The sequence below is a fragment of the Caloenas nicobarica genome, chromosome 1, assembly GCF_036013445.1.
Source record: "Caloenas nicobarica isolate bCalNic1 chromosome 1, bCalNic1.hap1, whole genome shotgun sequence".
NCBI classification, from domain to species: Eukaryota; Metazoa; Chordata; class Aves; order Columbiformes; family Columbidae; genus Caloenas; species Caloenas nicobarica.
In genome coordinates, this window is record NC_088245.1 from 151,743,667 (window position 1) to 151,767,534 (window position 23,868).

Consider the following 23,868-nt stretch of genomic DNA (forward strand, 5'->3'; position numbering starts at 1 on the left):
TCAGAGGAAGGAGAACAGAAATCTGTGATGTTCCACAGGCTGTGTGTTCCTTCTGTGTTTTGGTAAAATTCATACTGTTGTTCCTCCTCACTGCTTTTTTAACCTGCAGCTTCAGCCCCCTGAATGGAGTGGGGCTTTTTGGTTTCGTGGGAGTTGTTCTGTTTTACAGATTTTCTCATGACTCCCTTTGCATTGTTGGTTAATGGCTTAAAGAAAGAAAGACCAATTGGTTTTGAAAGCTTGATGTCACTTCTTATAGCTGGCTAACTCTAAAGGTAGATTCTTAAAGGTATTGTTTTTTCAGTTATGAAAATAAAATAGGTATCTCTTGATCCTGAGCCCACTCCAGCGTGCAAACAGTGAAGTGATTATACTCACCTGAAGTCATGTTGTTTAATTGCTTGTTTTGCAGACATAGATGAATGCACAGCATCAGCAGACATCTGTGGAGAAGCTCATTGTAAAAATTTAATAAGCTCATACGAATGTCATTGTGATGCCGGCTACAAATATGATGATGTGAGAAAGACTTGTCATGGTAAGCTCATGAAATAACATAATGTTAACATTTGTTATATGATTTAAAGCTATAAAAACCCAGAAATTTATTTTCAGGCTTCAGTAAAAAAAAAAAAAAAAGCTTTTTTTTTTCAGTCTTGCTTCCACACTAAACTTCTGTTCCCTTTCCCTAGTTGTGAATGAGTTTGCAGTTTGAGGTCATCTTTGAGTTCATCGAGTTTGCAGTCATCTTTGATGACTTGAATCAAGCTGTATGAGCCAGAGTACTGAGATTTCTTGAATTTATGACAAGTACAAGATCTAGTGGGAGCTCAGAAGCATCTGTGCATGTTGCTGTCTCTATAGGGCAAGAAGAGTCACAGTGCAGTAGCTGTTGTTCTTTCAAAACATGTCTTGTGGTATTACTCTGAAGTAGGAGCTTAATATGCATTAGAACCACGCACAGTTCTGCTGGCTACACTGCCTGCAAGCTTTCTCAATGGAGTAAGTTTTGAAAGTATTCCAAAACGAGCATTGTTCCCTGCCTTTTGTCTAAGTTAACGTAGTGACTTGAATCACACGCCAGCTAGCTCCACCGGGCTCTAAGTGTTCATCTCTGCCTGAGGAGATCCCTGTGGGCCGTCACAATTTGTTTTCCTGCATTTGTTTGTGAAGTGGATTAAAATAAGTTGAAGAAAAAAAAAATATAATGAATGAGAAACTCAGCTTTGACTTGTCTGTCGAAGATCCAGCTGCTGAGTAGCAATGAAGCAAGCAGTCCCTGAGCTGAACCTGAGCTGAAGGAGCAGGAGTCAGTCAGCACGGGCGAGCAGAAGGGGCCTGAAGGGATGTAATCTTGTCTAGAAGCAAAGCCCAGGGCTCTGAACCAGCAGACAAGGAGCTGAGCTCTGCTTTCAGCCTTACCACTGACTTGCTGTGTATCTTTGGGCAGCTGGAATCTGTCCATGAAAATAGATTTGTGTAGATACTAATTCTAACTCTTCTCTCCTGTAAAGGTGTGGCATAGGGTGCACAAAAGAAAGGTGCCGCAAAACAGCACTGGTAACTTTTTTTTTCCCAAATGATTCATATTTAGACAAACTCAATTGCTGCTTTCTCCTCTCTTCTTTGTTGGTTTTGTGTAGATATAAATGAATGTGAAGAAAAGCTCTGTGAACAGACCTGTGTCAACTCACTGGGGAGTTATACCTGTCACTGCAATGGCAGAGGGGGAGTGAAACTTTCCCGGGACATGAACACGTGTGAGGTATGTTAGTCTTCGTTGCTGTAACTGCAGAACAGACATTTATTTTACATTGCAATTAAGAATAACTGATGAAGCTCTGGACCAAAGCCATTTGAGCTGAGTGACCAACAGGAGGGAGTCAAATTGCCAAGGCCATGTGAGCTGTGGACAGTAGCTCTCTTGAAAAGAAGGGTCTCATTACACTTTAAGAGAAGGAAGTTCATTTGAAGTCTCTCTTCTCAGGCTTATCCTGTCCCCATTCAAAAAAGCATGACAGCAATAACCCTGTCAGCCCTCTGTTTGGTGATGCATTACCTCTGACTGCACAGGCTTTTCCGAATTTTGTGATAGGACAAGGGGTAATGGCTTTAAACTAAAAGAGGGGAGATTCAGGATAGACACGAGGAAGAAATTTTTTACACTGAGGGTGGTGAAACACTGTCCCAGGTTGCCCAGAGAGGTGGTGGATGCCCCATCCCTGAAGACATTCCAGGCCAGGCTGGACGGGGCTCTGAGCAACCTGATCTAGTTGCAGATGTCCCTGCTCATTGCAGGGGGTTGGACTAGATGGCCTTTGAAGGTCCCTTCCAACCCAAACTATTCTACGATTCTATGAATTAGACAAAGTAGGATGGTGAAAAGGCCTCTCAGGATGTATGGTGTAAGTTAGGAACCAGCACTTGCACTTGACACTTTTGTCCTCCAAGCATTTGAGGTGGATGGGCTTCAGTGGCACAGGCTGTCCCTTGGGAAACCAACTAACAGCAAGTTCTCAGTACATCTTTTGTCGCAGGCATAACATTTTCAGTAGGAAACATTGTGCTGTACCTTTTGAGTGTAATTTCATTTTGCAACAGGAAAACATTCCTCCAAGGCAGATAGGAGGGAGGAGGGAAGGAAAGAGGAAATGTTCTTAGTAACAGAACACCTGTATTTTGAGAGTATAAACATTAAAGTGCCCTAACCTACTATATGTATAGCAACTACATGAGAAAAGCAGGGGAGGCCTACTCTCTGATTCTTTCTGCTGTATTAGAAGAATAAGTACTCAAAAATGTGTTTTGATTATAGAACATAATACCATGTGTGCCTTTTGCTGTTGCAAAAAGTATTAAATCCTTGTACCTGGGGAGGATGTTCAGTGGCACTCCCGTTATCAGGCTGCGCTTCAAAAGGAAACAACCGACGAGGTGAGGACAATTTAGAATGACAGTCGAATGTGCTATCTGCTTTAATGCATGCCATGGAGTTGAGTCGTTACAATAACAATTATTCCTATGATCATCCTTATTTGTTTGGATTATGGAGTCCTGTAAGGTGAAACATTATCCAAACCAGTAATTTAGAAAGGCAACCTTGACCACAGAGCCCCTAGGATAATTACTGAAGTACAATAATGTGTTCTTCACTCTTGATGCTAATTTAAAATCCACATTCACAGCTAAGTCTTTCAGGAATGCATTAAAAGCTAGTATGTTTTAACAGAGCTTTATAACTGCTAGAATTGATGCTATCTGTATGGAAAGTACTCTGTGGTTTTTGAACTCTGCATAACTAATTTATTTCTTGGCACCTGTGCGGTCAGACTTGTGGCTGAGTTCGACTTTAGAACCTTTGATCCTGAAGGTATCCTTTTCTTTGCTGGAGGCCATCAAGACAGCACATGGGTAGTCTTGGCTTTGCGCAAAGGACGACTAGAGCTGCAGCTGAAATACAACGGAATCGGCCGTGTGACCAGTAGCGGACCGCTTATCAACCACGGCATGTGGCAAACGGTGAGTCCAGAGCACTGCTGAGGTCTTGCCTTTCCTTGGCTGGTTCCTGATGGGCTCTGTCAAGTGCAGCTAGACTTCCTGTGTTCTTGAGAAGATGCTTTCCCAGCCCATCTGTCCATTCAATGCATGCCAGTACATTATACGTTCTAAGGTGAGAATGGGATATTTTTCCTAACAAATTGTATTATACTTTATATCCATTGCAAATGAGACTGCATCACTAATTTGAACAACCAGAGCAGACACAGTGCCTTTAAGATGCAGCAGCACTAAGCTGACTTCATGTTGATTTGAGAAGATGCTCTCTGGGTGAGTTTTGGGAGTAAGAAGGAAGTCACTTGGTTTGTTCAGCCTGGAGAAGAGGAGACTGAGGGGAGACCTCATGGCGGCTCCAGCCGCCTCACAATGGGAGGAGGAGAGACAGGCACCAAACTCTTCTCTCTGGTGACCAATGACAGGACCCGAGGGAATGGCAGGAAGATGTGCCAGGGGAGGTTTAGGTTGGACATTAGGAAAAGGTTCTTCCCCCAGAGGGTGGTGGACACTGGAACAGGCTCCCCAGGGAGGTGTCACGGCCCCAAGCCTGACAGTGTTCAAGAAGAGACTGGACAAGCCCTCAGACACATGATGTGAACTGTGGGGTTGTCCTGTGCAGGGACAGGAGTTGGACTCGATGATCCTTGTGGGTCCCTTCCAACTCATGACATTCTATGAACTCAGTGGCTGTTCTCTTAAAGAAGTTTCCAAAGGCGTTTTGTTTGCTGCATGTTATATGTGGTTGGTTTTATTTATTCATATGTTTGTTTGTTTGTTTACTCATGGGGCTCAGATTGTCTGAGCCCTCGACAAATCTCTAATGCTCCAGTATCCTTTTTTAAACTCCTTACACTTTTTTATATCCAAATTAGTCCACTTCCCTTGTAAAGATGTTGGGGTCCTATCCTTGTAAGGATTCACGTTCCTGACACTCTCTCAGAACATCTGGTGATTCTGGAAGCATCGTGGTTGCTGCCACTTGTGACAGGATCATGAAAAGCATCTTGTAGTATGATCTAGAGTAGATTAACAATTTATGTATGCCTTTTCCCTTCTGCCTTTTCCTCTCCTTTCATTTTTTCTTACTTAAATAGATCTTTTGACTTTTAAGTTGATATGTCTCTTGGGGAGTGGGTGGGAAGTTCTCAGCTAACTCGCACATGAGACAACTACAGATACTGGTAACTGTGAATATTTTTCTGTTTTAAATTTTTTAGTTTAAAAAAAATCAGAATTATACATTAAAGAAAAAAACAAGGTGGGAAGAAAAATTTGTTTCTAATGAGTGGTCCTTGAGTGCATTCACTGTCAACTACTGATATATGGTAATGTTTCCAATAGATGAGGTGATGTTTAATTCAGTTCCTTTACAGTCACTGAAACAATTTTAGATTCCAAATGGAGATCTGTAGAGGTTCAGCACAGCTGTAGATAAAATGTGTGGCACGCTGTATCTTTACGGGTATGAACAGCCTCAAGCCAGTTCTTACTAAATTTGTGTAAGATTTGTTCTGCTGATTTGAAATATGGCAATTGTAATTGCCTGCACAGAGAGCACAGTGACAGAAGATGTGAAAAGCAGAGTTGATGCCGCAACGAAAAGCAGTCATTACTGAGCCAAACCATTTAACACAGGAGTGTAACATACTTGTTAAGTGCCAGACCTCATTATGAAGTATTTACAAACTTTTTCCCTCTTTGAGGGAGCTACATGAGATATATTTTCTTTCTTCAAGTAATACAAAAGTGCTCAAACACATAGGAGTTACAGGGTAAACAAAGGCTGTGCTTGCTTTCTGCAGGGAGAGAAGGCAGTATGGTAAAAATAAGTACCATTTTTAGGCAAGAATTGGTCTCCTGCCAGCCATCACATCAGGGCTCTTATCCACAGGTACCATCATAACCAACAAATTGGTCGGGTTGCTGCAGCAACGCAGTCTTTGTGCAGATTTTCGAGACTGTATAAATCCCCTGGAGCCTCTTCCCCCAGGCTTTTGGGGACAGTGCAGATGGAGCTGGGTGGTGCGGGTGGACAGGAGCCAGGCCAAAGATGGGGCAGAGGTGCCCCTGCAGCCAGCAGTGCTGCCCGGCACAGGGCCCGGCAGCTGCCAAACGTGTAGCACGGCATGGGCAGAGCAGAGGGCATCCTGCAGCTCTGGTGGCTGTCTCCCAAAGAGAAACTGTTGGTGTTGTGCCTGGTGCTGGCCAAAGGCAGAAGGAGTTACCCACAGATGAACGGCAGCAGGAGGAAGGAGCCTTTGGTCTCTTGACTTTGTGGTTGACCCACCTCTGAGACTTGGGATGCTGCTTCCATTGCTGGGGTGCTGCTGATTTCTCCTTTCCCTGCTCTACTTTCTTATCCCTTGCCTCCACCCTGCAGGTGCTGTGTTCTCTTCTTGACATCCAGCATCTTTCCTCTCTCTAAATGCCATTTAATCAGTATGGCTGAGCCATACAACTGTAAATCTGCTCCTCCATTTTACCCGCTCCCTCGTTTCTCCTTTTCCCTCTGTCCGGTTGAGGAGGGGTTATTCCTTTTTATGTGTCTTCTTTTATAAAACACGTAGCCACACATTTCATTGTGAGTACGGTCTCGTTTGTACTTTTCAACTTCATATTCTGTGAGGCGCAACCCCCAACAACCTTCAGAGGTCACAGTCCAGACTCAAATGCACTTTGGGAGCTTCGGTCTGGGCTTCAGTGTGCACAGGATCAAGCCCTTAGTTTTGGTTAGACCTAGAACAATGGAGTTTGGGTACTGGTGGGAATTTCATAGGGGTTGTGAGAAAACAGTAATTTTACTATTTAACTTTCAGCAGATGAAAAAACAATGGCTATTTAAAAGCAAAACATGAGAATCAGCATGAGCAGTGTATGTCTTTTGGTCTCTTGAGCAAAAGCTTCATATTTTTATGGAAATATGAAGGTATTTTCAAAACTTCAGGCCAATATTTCTACCTAGGTATTTTCTCTGATGTTGATCCCTCCTAATCTATTTTTAAATGATCTTTCCCAGCATTGCAAAGACAAACAAGCAAGCCTCAGGAAAAAACTTCTGATGTAGTTATTTGTGTGTAATCCAGCTGGATGAAGTGGCCTGTATGAACTGATGACAGTAGAGAACACACGCACCTTCTGTTTGTTTTGCATTTCCAAAAAAAGTCATCATTTTGTCTTATTTTCAATGTCTGGTTTAGCACTGGCGTGAGGACAGTATGGTTAGCAAAAATAATAACCTACCTGCGCTGTTAAATGTCAGAACTGGACGTTAAGCAATCGCAAGCAGATTCGTGTTTGGCTTTAACCCTGCGGCTGCCTGTCGTCCCGTCCCTTTTCAGTGCTGCCCACTTGCTTTTCAGCAAAGAGCGGACAGGCTGGCTCTGTGCTGCAGGGTATCCAGGGCATGAACCCAAAACATAAAGCTGGCTGCCCTTACGGCTAACCGTACGGGAACACTTAGCAACGGGACCTGCCTGCCTGATCCTCCCCGAGCACGCCATGGCAGGCAACAGCTGCTCCTCGCAACAGGAGGAGGGTCTTACAGCAGCCTGCTAACCACCAAAGTCCTTCCCTTTTGGTTTGTAGGTGACCCCAGTGCACCAGCAGTTAAGCTTTGAACATAAGGGAACCGCAGCTGAAACTGCCAGAGGGCAGCCGGAATTAGGCAGAATGTCATTTCCTAAACTGGAATTTGTTAAGAGCTGCCACTGGGATTAACCCCTTCTCCTCTGGAAGTTTCCACAGATTCGGGTTTGTTTATATTAGTGATCAGAAGCGGCTAAGAACTCAGACTAATGTTTTAAAATTTCTATGCTATTACTTATAATACCATCTAATAAAATTTTCCAAGGCCCTGAATTTTGGTGGCCCTGCAAGCTGCAGGATTTATTCACAGAGCACGCACAGTACAGGCATCACTGCAGCTGGCTTTTCCCTGTTCCTGTTCGCTCCGTAGCTTCCCATTATCCATGCTAGGAGCAGGGAGATGCTCTGCCCCAGCTCCTTGTGATGCTCTGCACCCTGGTGCCTTGGGGCAGCAGTGACCATCCGAGTGAGTTTTGAGCCTGCTAGCCGGTGGAGCTAAGCCAGTTTGGCTGTGGCTGCCAAGATCTGTGGGCTAAAGTTCCCACTCACTGAGTGGATTTTACCACCTGCCAATGCTCAAAAAAAAGCCTGTTCGAGGCTGGCTTGTGTGTCTCCGTGGAATGCAGTGGGGAGATGTTGGTGCCACTTTAAACAAGGAAGCTTCAGACAAGTAAACTCATGTCCTGTAGGGTACAGCACAGAGCAACACACCAGGTGTAAACAGTGTTTTAGCAATATAAACCAGAAGGTACTGGAATCCACAGGAGAAGAAAAAAATTTGATATTCTATGAATAATCTTCTCAAATATCAAATTCCATTAATCTTCATTGCTGAAGACTGCAATCCAAAGGGAGTGTCCAGGAATAAACCTCCTCAACTCTCTCATCCTTTACATCACAGCCACAGAGGCCAAGCTCAGCATGGCTAATGGAAACAGTTTTGGGGCAGCTACTCTCAAAATGCAAAGAGAAAGATGCTCATGACATAACCTACTAGCAGGGAGAGGGAAGAACAAGTCTAAACAGCTGCTGAAACATATTTGGTTCTGTAGGGCAGCTCACTGATGGCGGCAGCATCTGGATGTCCCAGGGAACGGAGCTGTAAGGGTGAAGAGTGGGTAGGTAGGGTGTCTGTCATCGAGTGAGAAGGATTGCTGTGTTGAAGATAATGAAACAGAGGAGGTGCACTCCTTTCTTCTCTGTGGGAAAGAAGGGGTTGTCTTCTACGGCCACAGAACACCCCATCAGCAGCAGGACCCAGGTCCCAAGGCGCAGAGTCCATGCTGCTGTTCAGCAGCCTGCTGTGCGTCAGCTTTGTGCTTCGCCTCCTCCTCTTCCTCCGCAGAGCTGGCTGCTTTATGGTGCAGCCTGGTCATAATTAAAATTACATTATTATTTTTTTTATATTTCAGTTGTGGTAGAATCTTCCTAGAAGTAGCTCTTCGGATACATGGAGGTGAAGCCTGCAAAGACCTTTTGAGATGAAAAATTATTGCCCATTACACACTTTTATTGCCCTCTCAAGTATGACATCTTCTGTTGTTTTTTCAGCGGTCAGTATTCGAAGCGTGTACTTAGTGTGGCTGGACGGCTTCTGCATTATCTTTTACTGGTCCAATTGAAAGACATCTTCTGATCTGTCTTTCCAGCTTTTCCTTTGACATGCAGTTGCAGTAGGAAGTTTCTAATTAATAACTCGTTACTGCGTTTACATTTTGCATAGAGCAACCTACAGATGTCCTATAGTTAATCCACTCATTTTTCGGTGTGGCTATTTTGAAGTAGCTGGGCTGTCTTCGCCATTAGGGCAAGCCCACGTTGCCTTCTAGAGTAAAGATTTACATACCAAGGTGGAATGTCACTTAAAAGGTAGACAAAGAGGCTTGGGGACTTTCCGTGTCTTGAGGATTTCGCTAGTGGTGTCTGTCCTTTAGTCGAAGCTGCTGATATTAAGTTCTTTTTATCCTGAATTATTCTATTTGCAATTTTACTTTTTCAGATCTCTGTTGAAGAACTCGAAAGAAGTTTGGTTATAAAGGTCAACAGAGATGCAGTTATGAAAATAGCTGTCTCGGGGGATCTGTTTACTCTAGACAAAGGACTGTATCAGCTGAATTTGACAGTAGGAGGCATTCCTTTCAAAACAAAGGACCTTGTCCTGCCGGTAAGCATGGCGTGATCGCTCGTGTTGTTTTACATTCTTGAAGGGCTTGATTTCATCTTCTCTTGGGGTAATGTAGGTCCTTTCTGAGAGCAGTTCAGTCTGCCCTGAAACAGGTGGAATTACCACCTTCTGGATACAACTTTCTGTCCATTGAATATAGAGGGAGGCTAAGCCAGTAGCAAAGGTGAGACTCCTGGTTTTTTGATAGATAAATTTGGGTGAGATGTATCCCACCCCACCACAAAACTGGAGCACATGACAAAATTAACAGTGGTCGTGCTGGCTTGGAGACCATGGGTGGCCCTGGTGGGTCAGTGGGCAGACCCCCAGGTGAGGGTACCAGTGTGCCTACTACAACTGGAAACGGCATTGGGGGCATTTTTTGTGTCGTGAATGAAGTTTGTGCCTCATGCATATTATTTCACAGTTTTGCTGCTTGTGTTTGCTTTTTCAGTTTAGTAAGACCCAAGGAAGACACAGAAGCTTTTTTTTTTCTTTATTTCCTCCTAATTCAAGTACACCAGGCAAATGAATAAAAGTTAAGGCACTCTTGGCTGAGATTGGATCATTCCTGTGTTTCTGACATAGCTGCTGTTCAGGCTGTTTTGCATGTCCACCACACACAGAGTTGGCACCTTGAAACCCAAATTGGCATCTCTTTATTTCTAAATGAGGTGACAAGCTTGCAGCTCTGTGACTGGGAGCGCAGCAGCTGAGGAAGGCTCCTGTTCCTCGCAAAAAGTCATTCAGGGACGCTGCTTGCCTGAAACATTAAGATCGGGGTGTGGTCTGAATATAGGATTGAGAGCCAAAAACTCCTGAGGTTTTTATCCTGGCTCAGACACTTAATTCTCTCCCTGCTTCAGTTAATTGGGTGTAATGGTGCTGATTTAGACACTTTGCAAGGAGCCATCTCTTTACATACTGTCTCACATTTTAATGCTGACACTTGGTACGGGATAATGTAACTAGAAGCTGGCAAGAAAAAGGTGTGTACAGGGTGGTGTGCCTGTCTTCTGGCTCAGGCACCCCTCCCTTAAGCCAGAACCCAACAATTTATGCCATGACCAGGTCCAACATCTTGCGTGTCATGAAGTCTGTTTGCAATGATACAAAGGATTGGTTTGGTTTGGTTTGGTTTTTTATGATTCAAGTTAGCCTTCAGCATTTGCAATTCAGAATTACAGGAGTTATAAAGCCTTGACTACAGGGGTTTAAAAGTAAGTTGCACTGATGATGTGCAGTGTGTAGAAGCAGCTAAGAGAATCAATACAATCAAATCAGCACCTGCATTAGCTAGTGCTTTTCTGTCCTGTGGAGGTAAGCTGTGCTCAAGGGAGTTTCCTGGGGAATACTGACCACTTACTTGCTTGGGGTTACGGGGCTGGCAGTGCTGCCAATTGGTTTGCATGTGCCTAACACATCAAAATTATTTTTCCTGTTTAGTATCATAATATAAGTCAGTCTTCCTCTGCACCCAGAATCAGTTGCTCTTCACTGAACAGGGCTTTGAGATGTGAGATGCTGCTTTATCTTCCTAGATAAACCCTCGGCTGGATGGTTGTATGCGGGCATGGAACTGGCTGAATGGGGAGGACACCACTATCCAGGAGACCATAAAGATGAATGAAAAGATGCAGTGCTTTTCTGTAGCAGGACGAGGGTCTTTCTATCCTGGCCGAGGCTTTGCCGTGTTTAATCTTACTTACAGTAAGTACTTTATTTTATTTCTGACCTGTTGTCCTGCCATTAACCATACTTTGTTAATAAGCAGTTTAAAACTTACATGTATGCCAGACTCAGTGTTGACTGATGCAGAAAAGACTGGCAGCTGTGGATGGAGAGGGAATAGCTAAACTTGTGGTTCATAGCGAAGGAAGGCCCATGTATGATAGTTAGAGCCAGCATGAATATGACCAGGATTGATTAGGCTCTCTCTGTGTAGCACATACAGGCTGATTCCAGCTCATCCTCAGCGTTCGGGGCTTCACATCCCTCTGTCAGCAGCATAAGTGGTTCCAGCACTATCTGCTGTTTTCTGCTAAAGACGGAGAGCTGCAAGCCATTGTGCTATATCTTGAGTTTGTGACGGACAGAAAATCAATATCGTCTGTAGCAAAATGTCCAAGATCAGATTCACTTTTAATCATTGGGTGGTATTCGTTACACTTGGGACAACCACACTAAGTGTATCCCTGGTACAAGCTGAGTGAAATTGGCCTAGATACAGTAATAACAAGTTTCAAACCGAACTCAGCCATACTAATTTAGCACTCAGAAAGACTCCTTTTTGTTGTTCTGGATTATTCTGTTTCTGTATATCTGCGATCAGCTGTCAGTATTTTTAAACTCATGCAAATGCTAACTATCTATTTTAGTTTTGTGTGCAAGTCCTGCTCTGCAGAAGCCTTCTGTGCATCATTGTGTGGATTTTTCTGCTGTGCCATTGTAAATTAGGGAGTATCAGGTGTCTGTTGTCTCGTTTACCACGTGGATTCAAAAGCTGCAAAGTAGAGACAATGCAGCATCTGAAGTGCAGATGACAACACTCAGCAGAGATGAGGCCTCAGCACCTGCGTTTTTATATTCGTTTTTGTATTTTTCTACAAACAATAATCCTCTCTTTTTATTTTTGCTCTGTAATGGCAAGCTTTATAAATAACTTATTTATTGTATTTCCAGATGTGGTGAACCAGCATAGATAATACTATGTAGGGAGGTTGCAGAAACTGTATTGAAATCTTTCTTTGCAGCCAGCATCAGCTTTTAAATTATAAGGGAAGTAGGTCAGTAAGAAAGATGTCAGAGAGTTTAATTCAGAGTTCAGCAGGTGGGATAAAACATCCCATGCTTCTGAGAGGCTGGTGATCAGGAAGTTATTAGGTAGGTGATCAGTGTAGTATGCGTATATCCTTTTTCAGTTTAACACAGGCTTTCATAGAAATGTTTTGTTTATGACAGATTTGGACTTGGATTCCTCAATGATCTTTGGACGGCCAGGAATGATGCAAAAATTAGATAGCTTGCAGCAGTTCTTTGAATGTGTTGGATTGACAGCCATGGGAATCTGAATTTCCCTTTATGATAAAAAAGCTTAACCTTGTTCTTTGACATTCTGAAGGGCGATAGACTGCAGAAGGTAACAAGAGGAAACGGATGCCATTTTCCTGTGATTTTATATTCAGGTGCTTTGGAAATTTTTTTTTGAGTAAAAGAAATGTGGCAGTCCCTCCATACGCTCATCCATCTATCCTCCAGGCAGAAATTGCACAACCTACCCATTTGACCTGTTAGTCCTATGTTTGTCATGCTACACATTTCCTTTTCTGCAGTGCAACCCTCTTCTGGAAATGAAACCAAGACAAGTTGGGAAATAGAAGTAAATGCTGCAATTCAACCAGCAACAGATACCGGTGTGCTCTTTGCTCTGGTTACAGAAGAAGCGTCTGTCCCTTTGTCACTGTCTCTGATTGACTATCACTCCACGAAAAAACTGAAACAGCAGGTACAGATCTAAGCATTTTTCTAGAGAAGGCTCCTTGCTACTTTCTGGGAACTGAAAGTCATTCTCAAAACACCAGTTGTCAGGATTGCTGCCTGCCTGCTTATTTGCACCCATGCGTTCAGAACATGGTCTGAGACTGAGTTGCTTGGCAGTCACCGAAGTTCTCCCTCTTGCGGATACGTGTCAGACACTGCTAGAGATCTCTTTGCAAATGTGGTCTAGGTAAAAGATGTAACCAGTGTCTTGAATGCAGGCATATTTTGTTAGGTTTTTCTGGCACAGAACCTGTTTGATGCCATAATCAAATAACGGATGGAGCTCATCAGTAATAGCCCCAAGGTAATAAAGAGACAGGCTTAGGTGTCACTACATGTGCTGTGAAGGGCCAGTTATGATGAAGTGCTGAAGTGACTGATTTAATGGTATTCATAATAAAGGGCTGGATTCTGGCATTAGATGAGTGTAAATCAGGAATGATTTCACTAAAACGCACAAGCCAACTTTTCATTTATAGTACAGCAGCTCTAGTCTATTTGGTTCCAGTGCAATATAACAACCTCTGTAAGACCCACTGAGAACTCTCTCTGAGAAGACAGTGGTTATAACTACTAATTCGTCCCACGGGTTCATTGTTTTTTTCATCTATGCAAATGATCTCGGAACATGATCAGCAATAGTAATAAGGCTAATTTGTAAGCAAGGCCACAGTGGGGTCATCCTGGTCTTGCATACGCATGGCTAGTCATATTTCTGCTCACTGCCTCTTTTCTCTTCTTCCCCCTTCTGTCCAGTTCATCATCGTGGCGTTGGAGAACACAGTTGTGTCCAGACTGGCATTAAATGTCTGCGATAAGAAGGAACACTCTGTGGACATCCTCCTCAGGAAAGATCACTTATCCCTGAGGGCAGATGGGATAGTGGGAGAGAGTGAACTAAGCACCTCCGAGTTAGAGGACAGCCTGTCCGTCTTGGAGAGCTCTTTGCAGTCGACGGTGAAGACATACGTGGGAGGATTGCCAGGTGAGCATCTAGTTTTGTGCCATGAGCTACAGACACCCAGCTCACCTTGCTGAGCTGCCAGTCAGGAAAACCGTCTCCATTCATTCAGCCTGGAAGCCTCCTTCTCTGTTTCTGCTTGAGCAAGCTTTGTCTGCAATGCAGGCACGTGTCCTTAACAGATGTGAGGGTGTGCTTGACAATTATTTTTTTTCCTGGGATGATTGTGTCCTTCTGAGGACAGAGGCAAAAATAGAAAGAGGAAGTTTTGCTTATTTAGCGATAGGAATGATTTATCTGAAAGACAGCTGTAAGCAGGTCATTATGTTAAACCTGGTAAAATCCATAGGAGCTGAACCACAGGGTCCTGCAATGCTTCACTAATGTAATGAACCTGTGTGGGCACTCCTTGAGGGAAGTACCAGGGCCTCACATTATTTTGACTGAAGCTTGGGAAGCCCAGCGTCATGATTCTCCCTGGCTGATGTCTTTGAACTGATCACAGCACTACACAATCAACAGATTTCCTCCCAGCAGAGCGTACTTAGGGCACAACCAACGGGCTACCACCATTTGTAGTTTTGATGGCTTTTCAGCAACAACAAGGCTTCTTGTGGGAGGCCAGTTTACTCCTTGGTTGTGAACCTGGAAGATGGAACTTTCATCTGAGTCATGAAACTTGGCTGAATTTTGGCTAAGTTTGGGGGTTTGTTTCTCGTTGTGGCTGAACTGGTTTATCAGTTCCTACTGCTGAGGAATGCAATTAGGGAAACACTTACGTCTCTGATGCAGAGCAGCACATCCTATTTTATTGGTAGCAGCTAAGCAAAATCTTGCCTTTACTTGCCCAAGCAAGGGAGGGGCAGCAACGCTGGCCTCTTGGTAGGTGCATGTGTGCCAGGACACATGACGTGACTGTTCCCATCACGAACGAGAGTTTGCAGACTGTTTATGCCTGTGATGTAGATGGCTCCTAGTGACACGTAAAAGGGAGAGGCCACACTCTGGGGTGTTCACACACTGGCAGGAGCAAGGCTCAGTGCTCAAATGTGACATTTTCTGGTGTCGGATTGAATTGTCGGAGCTGACCATTGCACGAGCAAGAGAGGTCACCTGCTTTCTTTCAAGTAGCTCTCAAACGCACAGCAGAGACTTTCACAGCCCAGAAGACAATCCCATTCTGTCGCCATCCTGAGTTCTTTGCGGTTTGCTTAGTCTAACCATGCTGGGCGAAGCACAGTTTTTAATTATCCAGAACTAAGCGTGAGATATCAGAGCCGTGGCTGGTTAGACCCAGCTGGCTTCTGGAGGTTTAGCTGCTTTCCCTCTTTGATCTGTTCTGCTCAGCAACAGGAATTTCTGCCCATGGTCTGCTTTTGCCATTGAGAGGAACCCAGCATTGCATCGAGAAACCTTGTCATTTGCCAAACAAATAAACATCTCAGCACTTTGGTTGGATTTATCACTCCGAGTTAAATAACTATGCCAAATGGTCAGATCTAAGTGAGTTTGGCTCATTCAAATTTTGAAAACATTATGTCGTTTTTGTTTCTTTTCCTGGTTCCATACCCTGTGGAAAAAAATTACGTATGATGGTCACACTTAATGTCTTTATTCCATTTGTCACAATTTAAGAAAGAATTCCAGGTCAAAGTATGTAGTATGTGCCATCCTAAGTACAGCTAATATTCCAGATGTGGAAGAAATATTATTTAGAGTTTCAAGAGATAAGAGGGAATGTAGAGGAAGTCACTACATTTTCTATGGTATTTTCAGTTCTGATAAATGCTGAATTATGTAATTTATATAAAGCATAGGTGTTTTTCCAGGCAATGTGTATACTGTTGGGTGAAGAAGCCTTTAAACAAGGTTTCTCAGTCTTTACAGGACCGCATTTCAGACAGATCCATTTCTAGTCGTAACAGAAGATTAAATATTTGACCTGATTCGCAATTGTAACACAAAATATTTTTTTAAAAATTATTTTTGGTAGTATCTTCCAAACCCATCTCAAAGCCCACACTGTCTTTCAGTCAGCCCTGTGGCATACGTAACAGCAATCTGTGTGATTTGTAGTATCTCTTTGTGGCTTAGAGATCCCACACAAATATTCTTTCTCTCACTCAGTTCCAGAGCCCGTCCTCAGTCTGGGCTGTGTGTCATCACATTAGCTTCAAATTTGGCCCTTCATGTCTCCAGGCAGAACCCTTTGAATTGCATATGATCTCAGGTCAACAGGACAATCTATTGTTCAAGTTGTCCTTGCTTCAGTGTAAAGATAAGGAGTTTACTTAGCTACCTGAATCACTGCGAAGTTAAAGAATCTTTGAGACATTCATTGCTTTCCATTGCACAACTACTTCGATTAGGCCGGCTTTGGGTTGTAAAAAAACTAATAACCTTTTGGGAAGGGTAGAAGACACAGTTCACGTAAATTTCCATGTTGCTTTGTTACTGTGTGGGGTTTTTGTTTATTTATGGTCACTGTGTATATGATGTTACAGAAGGAAGTAATCAGATTGACTAATTTCCTCTAGTCTCTTGGATGGTACTTAGTGTTTTCTTCCTTGCTAGTTGTTTTCTGCTTCTGGTAAACTGATTAAAAGTATGTCACTGGTGGATCTCCATAGAAAATATTAGTCTCATTAGCCTTAGCAACTCAACTGATGTATGCCAGCACCTTTCTGATGAATGGCAGCAAGTCCAGCAAGCGGTAGAGGCTGCGCACAGGAGGAGCCTTCCTGTCATGAAGTTCTTCCGATAACCTTTTGGCAGACATTTTGAAGAGAGAGAGGGAGAGCATTAGAGGAAGGCGTAACAGCCACACTAGAGACAAAGTAGAGGCTCCAGAGATGGAGGTGGGGGAAATGTTGAGAAGGAAAGCAGCATGAACACAGCGTGCAGTTGGAGTGAAGCCTTGCGGCTGTGCAGCACGGAGTTTCCCCAGGACTGGAGGCCTTGCAGAGACACAGAGCAGCTGAGGAAGGGTTCAGCCTGCGAGAAGGGCTTTTGTGCACCAGAGCAGACGGCGTGTTCCTCGTATCTGGGATTGTGCTCCTGCCTTCTGCTGGGGGGTGTGAGGGGGAAGGAGAAATCCCAGAGTGGAGGAGAGTTTGAATTCCTCGAAGTGATGCTCATCTGAGCATAGGTAGGGCAGGCATTTATTCGAAACCAGCCATCTGAGATGTTTGTCTCTCCTTTCACACAGACGTTCCTGTGACTTCCACTCCGGTCACCGCGTCCTACCACGGCTGCATGACCGTCAAGCTGAGCAGCAAGGCGCTGGACTTAGACGAGGCTCTGTACAAGCACAGCGACATCACCTCACACTCCTGTCCTCCAGTCGAGGCAGGGCAGTAGGTACCACTGCAATGCGAAAGTTTTATATTCAGAAACTTTCAATGCTTTTCTTTTTTTTTAAAGATATAAATTATTCAGACCTACTGCACTGCGTGTATAGTTTCTCTTAAACACTGAAGTTATGTAGGAGCTACTGATCCTTATGTCAGATTGATTATTGAAATACTCCATTGCTTTGAGGTTTAAAGGTTGTAATATATTTGTAAATAGTTCAGAAGACTAATATTAAATAAGCCAAAAGTACAGAATATACCAAAAGTGAGTGTTATCTTTAGACTGTAAGAGACAGTTTTATCTGTAATGTGGAAAACCTGGTAATATATGAGTGTGGACTGGAAGAAAAATAATAATTCTGTATTATTTTTTATTACCAAACACTGCTTTCTGATTTGCAAAATATGAGAGAATAAAATATTTACATACAAATTTTTAATTTACCTGTACTGAGATTGTTCTATATTCTGTTATTTGGAGATAGTAACTCAGGCTATGCCTGATGTGAAGATTACAGGGGTGAGGGGGGCGCTGTTTGCTTAGTTTGGTTTTTTTTGTTTGGAGGTGGTTTTTTCTTTAGTTTCTCTGTCTGGTACCACGGGTAGAAGACCTAGCTGTGACATTTAGAAAAACTCTCGGTCAACAGTAAAAGGAAAAGAAAGTTGAGTGATCAGGAAACAATTAGGATAAAAGACTTAATAAGTTGATAGCCATATGGCTTTTGTGTCAATAACCGCTGAAGCAAATTATAAGGTGTCAAGAATTGGGGGATATTATCTGGAGATTACATATTTTTGCTGCCTAATTTTTTAGGTAGGCTCATTCACTGTGAGCCTAGTGGGAGCAGAGAGGCTTGAGATCTTTAGAGTTAGACAGGCCAAATTGCAGTGCGGTGAGATAATACGTGGGGAGAAGCTGTAGAGCCATAAAATGCGTTCTGCTTTTAAGATATCCTTGTGAAGTGCGGGTAGCCTGCTTGAAGATACTTAAATCTTGCTTTATTTGGTCCTTGTTTTGTGTCAGATTAATGAACTGAGAAAGACAGATATATGCTGTGGTGACTGGGTAGCTGAGGTTACCCTACACTTCAGAGGGTTAATGTGGAAAACATCTAATTCTACAAGGTCTTCTATAAATGTGTCATGTTTCACTCAGTCAAATGTGGAGATGACAGATTACTCTAATAATCCACACATGTGACAACATCTATGACCAACCTATGGAGATGCAACTGTCCCAGAGGAAAGGATGGAAGAGGGGGAAGACTATCCCAAACGTATTTGCTGGTAAGGATCCCTGCTTTGTGTAGCAGAGAAGAGGAAGGTACTCTCTTAGCCATTAGACAGCATGACACCATAGCTGTGTATCATGACCAAATCCATCAGCAGAAATGCAGTAGGGCAGAAAAGACCAGAGCTTTATAGCTTTCAACCGGCCTATTCTTTTACACTTACAGAAGGACCTGTCAAAAGACTCCTTACACTCAGGTGTAACCAGATGCAAGTTTGAAAGGATGGTTGGTCACTGGACAGTAATAACTTATTGGTGGAGTGCGCCTGGATAGGAAAACCCAGAAATAGTTCAATGTTTTTGCTTTTTTTAATTGAGCAAGGAAAACCATGTTATTCCTAAGAGTTCTTTCTATTAGAGTTGGTGAGTCTGGATCAGCTTATGATATGATGGAGAACCCAAGAAACATGAGTTTAGTATCTCCAGTGAGAGCCAGGAATCCTGAAGATACTGTGGTTAATAGCACTTCCACACTGCAGTGTTTTGTTTTCTGTGTGTTTGTCATGGTTATTTTAGTCCTTTACCAAAATATATCTCCCATATTTTTAACTTGGAGTAGCTCTGATGAAAACAGTACAAACTTGGAAGACACCTACTATTTTTTAAATAGATGAAACAAACCCTATTTTACTCTGTTGTTTTCAAAGGCAGCGTGTCAGCAGAATAGTCTTATGTCTGCCATTTTTGTATCATTTCTATGGTAGTTCCCAAAAAACTACCATGTGGCATAAATGAATCACTAACGTGTCTGACCTTTGTGTTAATGTAAGTGGTACTATTTATAAGGCCAGAATTATTTTGGATCCTGGAAATGTGAATCCTGTGGTACAATATGGTACTCTGCAGTTTCAGACTTAATATTATGTGAAAAATGACTAATTCCATTTTCTAAACCAATCTAATTTGGAACAAAAATTTTTCCTGGACTGTGTATGTGTGTGCATGTATGCAAAGATATTTTGCACAGACCACAACACCCCCAAACCCAAAATGTGGTTTAGAAGAGAAAGCCAGAGTTTGTAAGTCTGGAGAATCACAGAAAGCGGGGTTTTTTTGTGTCAAGTTGGATTGGTTTTAATACCCTACAGCAGTACCTTGCTGGAGGAACAGGCAGCTGCTTCTATAATATGTACCACTGAAAAGAGGAAAAAAGCGATAAGCATTCCTTCATTCCTCCTCAGTCACTGTACTTCAACCCAAGAGAAATATTGATTTGGTTTTTGTTCTGTTAGCAGCCTAGGTGCTGAACTCAAAGGCAGCAAGTCTGTTCCAGGCTTTGAGTCCCCAGAATGAACCCAGGTGGCTCCCCTAGTTGTATTCATAGCAAGCAAGAAGTAAATGTGTAGTTCCACTCATTTCGTGATCATGGTCATTGTGCTCTTCATAGCATGGATTTCCACAAGAATGAAGCATTTTGGGTGCATTAAATTCATGTTTAAAGGAAAAATAATTGTCTCCTCTGGCTTCTGTTTCTCTTAATCAGGTTCATGTAATTCACCTGATCAACGCTACACGTAAGGCACCTTGTCACTGTTCACATCACTGGCCTAAAACTTCACGTCTCAGAAAATCCTTTTTAATCGAACTTTTTTAACTGCCCGTATAAATTAACCTCTGATCTTATGTGTATTAGTACTGAATCTGCTTTTTATACATAGGGGTACAACATATGAATTAACAGAAATTTCTTGAAAGATGGAAAGTATTATGTAAAAGGCCGATCATTCTTCGTTCTATTTTCAGCTGGTCTGATGGTGTCACTTCCTTTCAGAGGAGACTGTCAATTAGGCTGGTTTTGTTTATATAGGGTTTCTTAATATTTTCATAATATGAAGCAGCTGCTTAAAAAATTAATGAGAAATACCTTCCTTCTGCTTTGCTCTTTGGCCTTTCAGGAAATTTCTATAGCTTCATTGCTGTCTAGACTGGAAGATGTATACGGCAAGCAGCGCCACCACCCTTTCTCCAGGAGCAAAATGCAGTGATGGGATGCAGCGATCTGGTGGGTTTTCATGCTGGTGTAGCTGCTCCTGACCCAAAATATGGCAGCCGTGTCCCAAGAGAGACCGCAGCTAATGTTGATATACAGCGAGGACGTAGGGTGCACGACAGGGACAAGAATGTGTTCCTGTCAATGGCACTGTTACAGATAGTGCTGCTTAGCCTTGTCAAAGTGTTTTTGTACTGTACAATAGGAGAAAATTGCAAAAAAAAAAAATTAAGGAAATCTGACCCTTCGTCTGCTCTGTTTCAGTGGTTGTAAAATGACTAGACCAGGTCTTGATCAGTTTAAAAATAAAAAACTGGTGGTTTTGTTGTGGTCCTGTTTTAACTAGAAATGAATTAATTCCAGCACTCAAGTGCAGCTTAAATACCTGTCTGGGAATTGCATTTTTAGCACACTGACATGACATTTTACTAGACAGACTAGACCGGCACAAAGTTTGGATAAAATAGTCCCAATAAAAAAAACCTTTCTGTTTGAAACTTCAAAAAGGGAACTATTTGGTAGGGTACTTTTTCCTCTCTTCTTTTGTTTTCCTGTCCTTACGAAAACACACAGCCTTAGGTACAGTATAAATATACACAGTCAATTTTATTGTAAAATAATTGCCACACTTTTTTAATTGATACCACACTGCCACCAAAAAGGGTTATTAAATAAATACTACAAGCAAACAAACACCTGCTCTCTTCCTACCCAAAATAATTGACTCTGAGAGCTCCTGACTACCCATTCAGACAACACAGACTAGAGCCCCTCTATAGTGGTTCATGAAAGCAGAACACATATCAAGAGTATTTTCTTCGTATCCCCTCTTGAAGAAAATTCATTCTGCAGTGTACCAAGAAGGAAACATCTCATGCTTACAGTAGAATCATAGAACAGTTTGGGTTGGAAGGGACCTTTAAAGACCATCTAGTCCAACCCCCCTGCAATGGGCAGGGACATCTGCAACTAGATCAGGTTGCTCAGAGCCCCGTCCAGCCTGGCCTGGAATGTTTCCAGTGGTAGCCAGAAAGCAACACTGCATTTGACGGCAGGCAAACTGGGTGGTGACTGGTGACCCCGCTGGTGATGTGCCTGCCATTACATTTCCAGGGTCCTCCTCTGCTCACAGTGAGATGTGGGTAAAAGCAGAGTGGCCATAACACGCTCTCTGCTGGATTCCTTGGGAAGTCTAGTGCACAGTTTCCAGAGGTTTCTTAAAAACAAAATAAAAGCCTACCAGCTACCTAAAATAAATGCTTTTGCTCTATGGTGCATATGGTGGAGGCTTTTCTCCAGGCAAGAAGTAAGTCGGTGTATAGAGGGCTGGAGCATTGGGGGGAAGACCATAGCTGGAGCTAGACTGAGATGGCGGCTGAGTTTCTTCTGATAGAGAAATGTCAGTAGATGATGTTCCTGGAAAATTGCTGGCAGGCTGCATATAGACAAAGAAAAACACATTGTTCAGTAAAGGATTACAGTCCCATTTGCAGCTCTGAGTTCAGTGTTTGCCATGTAAGTGTTATATAATAAGCCCCATGATTAAGTTTCTCATGCATTGCAGCACAACGCTCATTTTAGCATGGTGGTGTCTAGTGAAACAAGACAGATTCCATCTGTAACCCAAGTCATTTTTAATAGACATTGCGCATACAGCCAGGCAATAGAGCAGAACAGGAATTTCTGCAGGAAAAGGTGCTCTGGCTTCCTGGGTGAGGCACTGCAACCAGCTGGCTGATGAGGTTATGTGTAGCTGCTCATTTCCAGGCATCACTGTGAAATTTAAATTATCTCAGATGTAATTAATCTCAGTTATAATACTCGTATAAATGCAAGGTCCTATTCCTGTGCCAAAAGCAGAATCCCCTCAAGAGAAAATTTTACAGGTAGGCTCCCTGTCTATTACTTTGTCTCAGTGGCTAAAAGAGGCACGAAAAATAGATAGAGCTTAGGAAGCAGCCCATGTTCAGCAACAAGGAGAGTTTGCTAAAATAAAAGAATGCATGTAGGGACTAATGTTCTGGATAAAATCCTACCACTACTTTAAACCAGGGTTTGCCATTGATTTAAAGCAGGTCAGGATTTCATCCCCTCCCTCATAAGCCAACACATGCCAGTCCTTAGGGGTCATCAGAAGAGTTGTGTTCAGCTCCCCTCAGGCTCAGGCCTAAAGTGCCTGGAATTTAAAAAAGAAACAGAACAAAACAAAAAATCATCATCATGCATCTTTTTCAAGGGAAATGAAAAATCTGGACAAGTAAACGCTGCTCCCTGCTGCAGAAAAAGTAATAGTCACCATATAGAAGGCCAGTACCAGAGCTGGCACTTGGACAATGGCATCTCAGAACCGGCCAGGGCTGGCAGACCCCATGCCACGATGCGTGGCTTCTCCGTGGGGCTCCAGCTCAGCAGGGGTCAAACCCCCATGGCCAGGAGAAAGTTGTTCCACAGGGTGACTTAGTGAGTGAGAATGGGGACATCCTGACAGGAAGGTTGACTGTGCCCTTTTACTCTGCAGGAGGCAGTGCGGGTACACTGACAGACCTGCTAGATCAGCTCCAAATGCAATTGTGGTTTTGGGTAGTTTGGTTTTCTTTACTTTGAAGCTGTTGCTTCCGTTTCCCCCTGAAACTGCAGCTGCTGTTTCCATCTGCCTGGAATTGCTTCTGTAACGAGTTCTCCACTGGCAGGAATGATTGGCACAACCCTTACTGCTGTCATCACCACCAGTCCCTGCACAGATAATCATTTACCTGACCAGTTGGCAGGCCTGTTACCAAGACTAGTTGTGACTGAACTGTAGCAGTAAGGGCCGAATGATTTTGTTAGCACATGCCACAGTAAAGAAAAGAAATGCTGGTTACATCCCTGACAAAATGCATTCTTGTTATCACCTTTTATTTTTTGCATTTGGCCGGTTTCTGCTTGTGGACAAGGAAAGATGAGGTGAACTGAGGAGCATTTACCACCAGCTCAGGTTGTGATTTTTTTGAAGACTTTGTTTGTCCCTCCAGCAAGCAGTTATCCAGTGAGACATGGGATTCAGCAGAGGACTAGGACTGAATCTGCTCAGTGGTGGGAACCACAGGTGAACTCAGGTTCACAGCCTTTGAGCTAATGGAGCTTCAGTCCATGCAAGTGGGGGCAGCACTTAGGCTGGGCTTGTTTGGTACCAGACTAACCCAAGGTGGGATATGTTCCCAGGAGGAGAAACTATGGCTGTAGATTTCCTCTGGATGAGGTGAGGGTTCAAACTGGAGTTATTAGTTGGTAATTGATTGCTAACTGCTTTATTTAATTAACTAGCATCAATTAACTTTCTCTCCTCCGCCCTCCAACTCTTAGCTGAAGAAGGTTTTGCTCCTTTTGTTGTACTGAACCAGCATGTGTGTGACGCTGCCCCAACTAGGGGCAGGTGCAGGGCAATGT

The 23,868-nt window shown here is 43.1% G+C and overlaps 2 protein-coding genes across 4 annotated transcripts in view; one reads left to right on the forward strand and one right to left on the reverse strand.

The window, feature by feature from the left end:
• GAS6 (growth arrest specific 6) overlaps window positions 1-17,591 on the forward strand; it is a 42,367-nt gene extending 24,776 nt beyond the window's left edge. The window contains exons 7-15 of the mRNA XM_065658256.1: window positions 413-538; window positions 1,644-1,765; window positions 2,816-2,934; window positions 3,330-3,519; window positions 9,140-9,304; window positions 10,846-11,014; window positions 12,637-12,809; window positions 13,601-13,829; window positions 17,014-17,591. Of these exons, the coding sequence (XP_065514328.1) occupies window positions 413-538; window positions 1,644-1,765; window positions 2,816-2,934; window positions 3,330-3,519; window positions 9,140-9,304; window positions 10,846-11,014; window positions 12,637-12,809; window positions 13,601-13,829; window positions 17,014-17,165 (1,445 nt within the window). The 3' untranslated portion in view covers window positions 17,166-17,591. The remainder of the gene's footprint in view (window positions 1-412; window positions 539-1,643; window positions 1,766-2,815; window positions 2,935-3,329; window positions 3,520-9,139; window positions 9,305-10,845; window positions 11,015-12,636; window positions 12,810-13,600; window positions 13,830-17,013) is intronic.
• Window positions 15,314-23,868, reverse strand: part of TMEM255B (transmembrane protein 255B) — an 84,475-nt gene continuing 75,920 nt past the window's right edge. For 2 of the 3 annotated variants that reach the window (XM_065658258.1, XM_065658257.1), the window contains one exon: window positions 21,642-21,874. In XM_065658258.1, coding sequence (XP_065514330.1) covers window positions 21,707-21,874 — 168 coding nt within the window. In that variant the 3' untranslated portion in view covers window positions 21,642-21,706. Of the gene's footprint in view, window positions 15,376-21,641; window positions 21,875-23,868 lie in introns of those variants that run through there. The other variant, XM_065658259.1, reaches the window with a different exon arrangement.